General features: G+C 50.4%; 2 protein-coding genes across 2 annotated transcripts; both read right to left on the bottom strand.

The window, feature by feature from the left end:
- Nucleotides 1-3,169: 3,169 nt before the first annotated feature.
- IUM83_10599 (Cellobiose dehydrogenase) lies at nt 3,170-4,208 on the bottom strand (the record flags this gene model as incomplete). Its single annotated transcript, XM_067935112.1, has 2 exons — nt 3,170-3,372; nt 3,782-4,208. The coding sequence occupies 2 exons, from the start codon at nt 4,206-4,208 to the stop codon at nt 3,170-3,172; spliced, it is 630 nt and encodes a 209-aa protein (XP_067791613.1).
- A 2,552-nt stretch (nt 4,209-6,760) lies between these two features.
- IUM83_10598 (uncharacterized protein) lies at nt 6,761-7,702 on the bottom strand (the record flags this gene model as incomplete). Its single annotated transcript, XM_067935111.1, has 1 exon — nt 6,761-7,702. One exon carries the CDS (start codon nt 7,700-7,702, stop codon nt 6,761-6,763), a length of 942 nt encoding a protein of 313 aa, XP_067791614.1.
- Nucleotides 7,703-8,704: the final 1,002 nt, after the last annotated feature.

Here is an 8,704-nt window from a genome sequence, read left to right as displayed (position 1 = left end):
GACACCGCAAAGAACCACGCGGAGGCCGGGCCTCTAGCGGAGAGCGAGCTGAATGACTTCAGCTCGGATGCAATCAGTTTCATCACCAAAAGACAAGCCGTGATTCGGTTTGTCCAAGACACAATAGCAGCTTCTGTTGATCAACAGAAGCTGAACGCAGACAATGCGGGCAGAGGCAACACAAATGAATTTAAAGTTGGTTCATTAGTTTTGTTAGCTACACAAAACCTGCCTAGACATGCAGTTTCGGATTTCGGAGCAAGCAAGCTTGCTCCGCGCTTCATCGGGCCGTTCACTGTGTTGGCACGGCACGGCAACGCATACACGCTAGACATACCGTCTAGCATGCGCCTCCATCCGACCTTTTACGTCGGACGGCTGAAGCCATACCGGCAGCACGAGCCATCTAGCTCGGCTGACCCGAAGCCTCGGCAGGAGCCGAGGCAGAAGCGGAGGACTTGGCCTCGGCGACGAGCAACCTCTCCTCCAGCGCGCGGACGCGCTGGAGCAACCCCTTCATCTGGGTCCCCAGCTCGACCTGGATGTTCGAGGCGGTCTGCGAGACCGCCGCGACTTGGGCCTTCTGGTTCGCCAGCTCCTGTTTTAGGGCGGCGAACTCAGCGCCCTGTAGACGCTCCACGGCGGTCACCCGGTCGTGGAGAGGCGCATACTGATCAGCCCGGGGCTGATCATACCCGGGGCGTGTTCCCACCCCCGCCACCGCCGATCCGTGACGCCCGCGGCTCAACCCGCTGGATTGTTGAGCGGATTGTTGACCACAGTATCCCGAAAACGAACCCTCAAGGGGCTCGTTTTCGTATTCGTTGGAGAGGATTTCCTCCCCATCGAGATACATGGGAGCCGCGGAACGTCTTGCTGGAGGACGTTCCGGAAATGGTGAGGGCGTACGAAGAGCAGTACGCGCTGGCACAGCGGAAGTAGAGCGAGCGCTGCGATCATCGCCGGCGCCCGAACCCTCACGTGCTAAGAACTTAGCACGGAGCTCTTTGAGACTCTCGGGCACACGGAACGACGTGTACCCGTTCAGGTCGCGGTCGCTCAAGCGGACCGCGCCTGAAAGCACTTCGTGCACTGAAAGCCCTCGGGCACAGCGCACGGCACATTTGCCTCCTCAGCAGCAACATGAAGTTGCTCCAGCTTTCCACGCTTCGAGTACGTCTCGAAGCGATCACGCGCTTGCTTAATCCGATCACGGTAAGCACTCGGCCTCTTGTTGAAGTTCTCAACAAAGGCGTTCCAGCTTGACAAAGTGCCTGCCATTCGGGCACTTTGCTGCGAGAAGAGGTCTTCTTGCTTTGAAACCATCGGAGCTCATGAAAGAGTCCGATGTAGTATCGCGCCTTTGATGCGTTTCAGCATCAAAGTGCAGTTCGGCAGCCACAGCGTCATCTTTGATGGCGCTGCATACAGCGGCACCTCATTCGGAGGTACCGAGTTCCCAAACCGGTCCGCGATCTCGGACGCGGACGGCATCCATGGATCGCGCGCTGCAGGCGCAGCGCGCGGAGAGCCTTGAGCTCTAACATCACGCGCTGCAGCAGCAGCGCGCGGAGTACTGAGAGCCCCAGCTGAAGCGAGTGGGGTATCACTCTCAGTACGCGAACGCTTCGAACTCGAAGCGTCCGATTCGTCCCCCTTCACGCGGGCGAATGTTCTTGGCATGAGGGTCGAGCGATTCGCTCGACACTGATTCTTGCGCTTAGAGGGCGAGTCCTCCTCGCCCTCCATGTCTTCATCGTCGTCGTCGAAGTCGACGACGTCACCGTACTTCGCCTTCTGGCGTTCGAGTAGTCGTCGATGGAGAGATGACTCCCCATCGACTTTGCGGACTTCTTCTGAGGCGCGCTCATCGTTGAATGAGCGCGGATTTCTTCTCCAAACGCGGAGAATTGACGAATGGTCAATTCCAAAGATTGACGTGCGGAGACCCCGCGCGTCTAACCTTAAGGGGGGGATGGTGTAACGGGGTTACACGTACAAGTGGCTGCAAGCCACTTGTGAATTTAACAGATAGGTTATCTGTTAAACGTTTTGGATACTTCCTCACATTGGTGTAAGACACACCGATGGATACATTGAAGTGGACCACCACAGTGAGTGGTCCACACACCAAAGATCCTATTGGTAGAAAGCAGCATCTTTCTACCAATCAGAGACATGCATATTAGCGGGGCTCTGACAGCCAGCCGCTGCCAACCCTTTCATAGATGATAAACAGTTTTTAGCAGATTTTAGAGGAAGATCAATTTACAAACAATACAGTTCTCATTTTACCTTAAACTAGCTACTTGGAGTCTTGTCTAAGGTTAACTTATATTTGTGTACTCAAATATAATTAACCTAAGTAATTACTAAGTACTTACGCTTCCTCATACACGTTGCGCAACGTGTAAGCTAAAGTAGTGAGTCAAGTTAGACTCACTACACTAATAGTGCCCGTTAAACTAAATGCAGCGCATTGAATACCCCCAGCGGTTGCAATTGAAGATGATCCTACATTTGCACCTGAGATAACGCTACTTGATCCATTTAGATAAAGGCCTCCATTACTGTCACTCAGTGTAATTGTTGCGGTGGGAGATGTCATTGAGATTGAAGCAGCTACTGACCCTCCAAACGAAAGCGTGCTGCTGTACCCGCTAAACAAGTATCCGAAAATACCGTAGTCAAAATACGCAGGCAACGCACCCACCAGCAATTCATAGTGCAATATCAAGACGATCAATAATTCGCAATACCGCAATTTTCAATGTAGTGTTTCGACCAGCCTTAACTCTAAGATCACGGCACGAGCGTTGACGCGTTCCAGAGATCCCGGTTAGCCTTTAGAAACATCAGTCTCTCCAAGATTGCTGAGCGCATGAAAGCACGGTGCGACTCAAGCACGTACTCACACTCCGATAATAACCGCTCGCATCGGTTACTGGTTCGGGGAATGGCACCAAGTAGTAGCGCGCCTCTGCGAGGTGCGGGACTTCTTAGCACGGCGAAGAATTTCGCTCGCAAAGTCAGCATTCGGTTCTTCATCAATCAGTTCGGAGCCTTCTGGACGTCGAAACGGCTCGAGCGTGTTGGATTCAGCACTGGAAACAGGACGAGAGCTCATGACCTTGATAGCAGCAGCTTCAATGGTCGGCGAGTGAACAATCTAGGCAGTAGGCTTGAGGTACTCTTCCATGACCGGGTACTTCGCCCTACAAGCGTCAAAGAGAGCACGTACTTTACCGAGCGTTCGCTTGTGCTGCTGCACCTTCTCGCACACACTCTGCAGCTCCTCCATTTTGTCGTCCAGCACCAGAATTCGACGGTGGTCACTCAGGCGAGGAGCAGCTCCTCGACCGCAGGAACATGCTTCACAGCATCGCGAATTCGGACGTACTTGTGCACCATATACCACACGGAGGACCAGCGCGTCACATTCGATGTCTCTGGGAGGAGTTGCGTGTGAAGCGCTAGCTGGGCGGCGTTGTTTGGTTGGCGAAGACTCATCATCAGACGCTGAATCACATTTATCGGATCCTAAGAATCAGCCAAAAGTCGGCCCATCGCCAAATTGAACAGGTGACTGGCACAGCCAATCAGCGGGATATTCAACTTTGTTGCCACACTCCGATTGGTGAAGCAGTTGTCAGCGACAAGAAACTTGATCATCGACAAGTCCTTGGCGTAGACAGCCAGGATAGGCTCGATGAACTCGATATGAGCATCCGCGGTTTCCCATCGACCAGAGGAGATAGACCGATGAGCCTTTCACACAGACCAGCAGGACCATAGTACACCACGAACACCGCAACGAAGTAACGTGTTCCCGAGCTCCACCGGTCGAACATGACACCGAAAAACTCGCCCATCTCCTTGGCGATGGTGTTGCCCACACGGCCAGCTACTCGATACATGTAGATCTTCAGTGTCTCCGCCGACGTCGACTTCATGCGCACTAACTGCCTCGTTAGCTGGTTTTCCACTTCGCTGAGAGGGAGGTTTCGCTTGACGATCAGGCGCAGCCAGCCGTACATGTGGGTCGTCACCTCGTCCACGAAGCCGAGCACCTGCAGGGAGGCCATGTTTCGGCGCTGGAACTCCGCGTACTCGTCGCCGTGAATGGGATGCTTGGAGGTCAGGTGCGACAACAGGTTTGTGTAGCCTGTTCGCTGAGCTTGATTGCGTGGCTGCTCGCAGATGCGCATCTATAGTGCCTAGGCTCCACTACAGTGTAGAAGAAAGCGGCGAGTTGCTGGGATGACATGGAGGTTTGAAGAATGAGCATTTCTTGCTTGGGTGCGGAGCTACTCGAGCTACGAGTGAATGGATGGCAGCGGGGAACGACTGGCTGGTAACATCTGCGGGATTTACTCGTATTATTTCGTCAGTATCACACTATATTATTTCTCGAAAAAACAATAACCCGCAATATAATATACAATAGGTTGTAATTACGGTTGTGATATTATTTTCTCGGAGGCCTGCCGCTAAAGGATTGATTACCACTAATAGTTAGCGATGGTAGAGTGCCAAGACGCGTGATATTGGGCTGAGCCCCAGTTTGGAGCGTTGCAGCAAGCGGTCCGGACACTGTAAGACTACTGAGGGTACCAAGCGATGTAATATTCGGCTGAGCTGCACTTTCTAGTGTTCCGGTAAGACTCGACGCGGAAAGAGATCCGATATCAGCGATATTGCCGCTTCCATCAAGTACCAGGGCCTTCGGTAATGCAGCAGTACCAGGTGTTATGCCAGAAATAACAGCGAAGCTGACGATTGATGCTGATACAGAGAACGATCCAACATCACATTGACCTGCGATAAACCGATTGCCGGAAATGGCTCATCCTCCAAAATTCAAGTACCGTTTATCAGCGATCTGAAGGGTTGGAGCGTCTGTACTTGAACTACAGTATGAGGAATTGCATGCTGGGATCAGAAGATATGGAGGCTGAGACATCTTTTAGCTCGTTGATGTATATATGTTGAGATAAAAGCGCGATGCCTGTTCATAATTTCCATACATCCATTGACAAAACGTTGATCACGCAATATCCGAAGAATGAACACTTTGATCTCCCGTGTCGGGCGACGTTCTCGGCGCCATCTGGTGGACTGATGGCCACCACAATGAGTGGTCCACACATACCCAAAGATCCTATTGGTAGAAAGCAGCATCTTTCTACCAATCAGAGACGTGCATATTGGCGGGGCTCTGACAACCAGCAGCTGTCAACCCATTTTTATAGATGATAAACAGTTTTAGCAGATTTAGGAGGAAGATCAATTTACAAACAATACAGTTCTCATTTTACCTAAACTAAGTCACTTGGAGTCTTTATTTGTTTTATATTATACTTGTGTACTCAAGTATAATTAACTCAAGTCATTGCTGAGTACTTACGCTTCCTCATACACGTAGCGCAACGTGTAAGCTAAAGTAGTGAGTCAAGTTAGACCCAACTACACATTGCCTCCTTCGATGACCTCAACCTTATCGACCTTGGCTTTGAGATGCTCATAGAGCGGTTCAATCTCCTAGTGCATACCACAATGCCCGTTAAGCACTTGTTATGCAATGCAATCAAATTGAGATCTTTGTTGGATTTGCCTGGCCGTGACATGGTCGACCTCGAGATCGAGATAATATTTCGATCAAGAAGAACAACGCCGTGTTCGTTGAGAAGATAATACGTATTATCCCCACATAATATGCGTTTTCTCAGATTAGCCTTTTTGGTGATCTATGAAATCTATACTTACTGATATTATGCTGAAAGGGCGCGGCGTGGCAATTCCCGACCCTTCCGTCTCAGTACGCTTTCCTCATCGAACACTCAGAAACCAAACTGATATTATCATAGAACCGTACGAACCGCTCAGTATGCGATTTATCATAATACGCATTATCCTCGAAAACGGCCCAACATTTCGTGTCGTTGAGGCCAACTTGCTGCATTTCTCGCCCCCCCCCCCCCCCCCTCGTCGAAATCATCATTCGCTTCAGCATACGATTCGTCATCTCGGTGCAGTGCCGCCATAATTCTTGGATTCCACTTGACGCCGGAAAATATTTCGACGATCAATTCGGCTGGAATACACACTGTAGCACACAAAAGCTTGATATTGCGAAATTCTCGTCCACTTCTGCCGCAACTCATCATGGCGGTCACGCACAAGTTTCATCTTGCCAAACTAGGAAATCACTGGGGGTAATCACTATAGCGTTCTTGCGTATTATATCTCTCACCCAATTCTATTAGGAACCGTCGGATTCATAGCTCAATCGAGCAGCCCTCCCGGTTTAAGTGACAGCGATCTAGTATTAGCGCTTGACTGTATTATCATATACTTGAAGTACTTCTTTTCGCACGCTCGCCGCAAAATCCAGAGCTGTTCCGGGCGAAGTACGGCTTTGTATATATTATCCAGTTGTGTGTTGCTTGAGCCTTTTAGGGGCGACATTCGCGTGAGATGAACAACCAGGATGTTGCTTGTAGTCATTTAGCGCTAACGTTCGCGTAACATGAGGGGGGGGGCTCAATTTGCATGCATTATAGTTTAGATAAGGAATAAAGTATTGTTGGAAAGCTTGTATTGTAGTATTGCTTTGGTAGCAGAATTTTGTATGTTATTTTCCATGCCCTGCTACTTCTCGAACACGACTACAACGTCTTAACACTTCTTTTTTCGTCGTTAGGGTGTTCATAACACATAATAGATGGAAGATAGCTCTGTTATGTCATCAATTCCGGCATCATTTTCTTCCCATCAAGACAGCGAAGTCCGCGGGACTCGCCTGCTGCAAAGGCTTCATCGATGCTATCACGTCTACTTGAGCTACCTGGTGGGTGATGCACCTCTGTTCGTCAAAGTAGAACACCAAGCGAACGGGACACGTGATTCTGTATCCGATCAAGCGCGCCACCAGGGCTTCGTCACCCAACGCATGCGGATAGAAAGCGGCGATCATCTCGCGCTTGATGCGGCCAGTGAAGACTCCGACCGTTTCCACCACGCAGCCATTTCCACCTCCGCACAGCCGCCGAAGTTCTTCCGCATCGGCAGCATCCCCTTCCTCCTCCTCAACAAAGCAGAGTACCCTAGCCGAGACGGTCGTCCACGATCGGTGACTAAAGATGTGGGTGCCTCGCTCTAGCACGAGGTCGTGAACTCCGCTGCCGTGTTGAGACTCAACCATGTGCTGGCTCGAGAACAAGCGGCTCCTCTGGTTGGCAGTTAGACTGGGCCCCTTCTTGCTGAACCCGTTCACAAGCTTCTCTACTGCTTGTAGGACGTCAACTTCGAGATGCTGGCGGTCTAGGAACATGCGCGTGAGGTGCAAGTCACGGCATTCCATCAGATACAGCACTTGCTGCTTGAGCGCGTTGATGTCCAACGTGAGGTTGAATACCTTCGACTCGTAGTTCTGGTAGGCTCGACGATCCAGCTTCTGTGTTACACTCAATCGACGCGGTCGCCTGCGCTGGCTGTCGGGCACGACGGACGCAGTTCCGATTGCGGGTCCGTGTTTAGATGAAGAGTTGGAAGCTTTAGCCTTGGCGCAGGGTTGACGATGAGGCGCAGACGACGCTGGGGGTGGTGAAGGTTGGCGAGCAGCTTCGTACGGACTTGGAGGGGGCTCGAGTGCATTGCTCGCCTGGTTTGATGGAGACACGAGCAGGTCAGAGATCTTCATGGCACAGCGTTGATATGAGGGCGACCTTTTACGTAGTGCCCGTTTTATTTGTTCCAATAATCATCGGACGTTGGCGTTACTTGCGACGAGCCGGCGTACACGTTGTTCCTGTTGCTGTGCATTTGGTGTACTCGCTGCATTCGGCAGTACTCAATCCACGTACTATCAATACATTTGGATAAACTTCTCAACATGGACGCTTTGCAATTTCGTCTGCCAGCTCGATTTTTTATACTGGTTAAATTATTGCACCTTTTGTTAGTGCAGTGCACAGTAAACTTATTGTACAAAACCTAAGCTTTCTTTTGGCGGAGCTCAAGAAGAAATAAGTTGATATGTTAATCTAACTTCAATGCAATGGTTCGGATGGCACGCTGTTGCGTATCCCCTACATACAGCACCCCATACCCATGAATCGGTTGGATGGAACACGGGGGGTCGGCGGGCATATAAAATAATAATAATAAATATCTATATCTGCTTCTTTGGCGTTAAACCCTCCATTTTGTTGGTCTGGGTGCTGGTTTGGTAGTGAGGGGAAGGCTGATGGCCGGTTTGTAGTTAGCCGCCCTGACTAGGGCGATATTGACGGTGTTCCGCACATTGGCGCACTGGCTGCGCCAACATTACCTACGTGTTGCATGTTTAATCGGTTTCGTGGTTGAATAATAACTGAAAACGGATTGAAACGCCACAGTCAGCACAGCTGCCCCCTGATAGTGAGTGTTTTCATTCTGAAGTAAGATACACTATCGTCCAAGAAACCTATACCCCAGTTCAGGCGATATTTCGAGTGAATGTTACAGTTCCTGTCGCGGCAGGTTGTGTGGACTACTACATTCGAGCGACCTGAGTAGGAAATTTTGGGCAACACAATCGAACAAGTACGACAGACGAACGCATTGACTGCTCGTCTTGCTGTATATCAGGTTTCTATTCTATAGGTAAAAAAAAAGAAGACAATTACCACACACACACCATATAAGCGGGCAATTCAGTACT

The sequence above is a fragment of the Phytophthora cinnamomi genome (genome assembly GCF_018691715.1).
Source record: "Phytophthora cinnamomi strain GKB4 chromosome Unknown Contig39, whole genome shotgun sequence".
In the NCBI taxonomy this organism is placed as follows: Eukaryota; Oomycota; class Peronosporomycetes; order Peronosporales; family Peronosporaceae; genus Phytophthora; species Phytophthora cinnamomi.
This window is presented reverse-complemented; position numbering and strand designations above follow the sequence as displayed.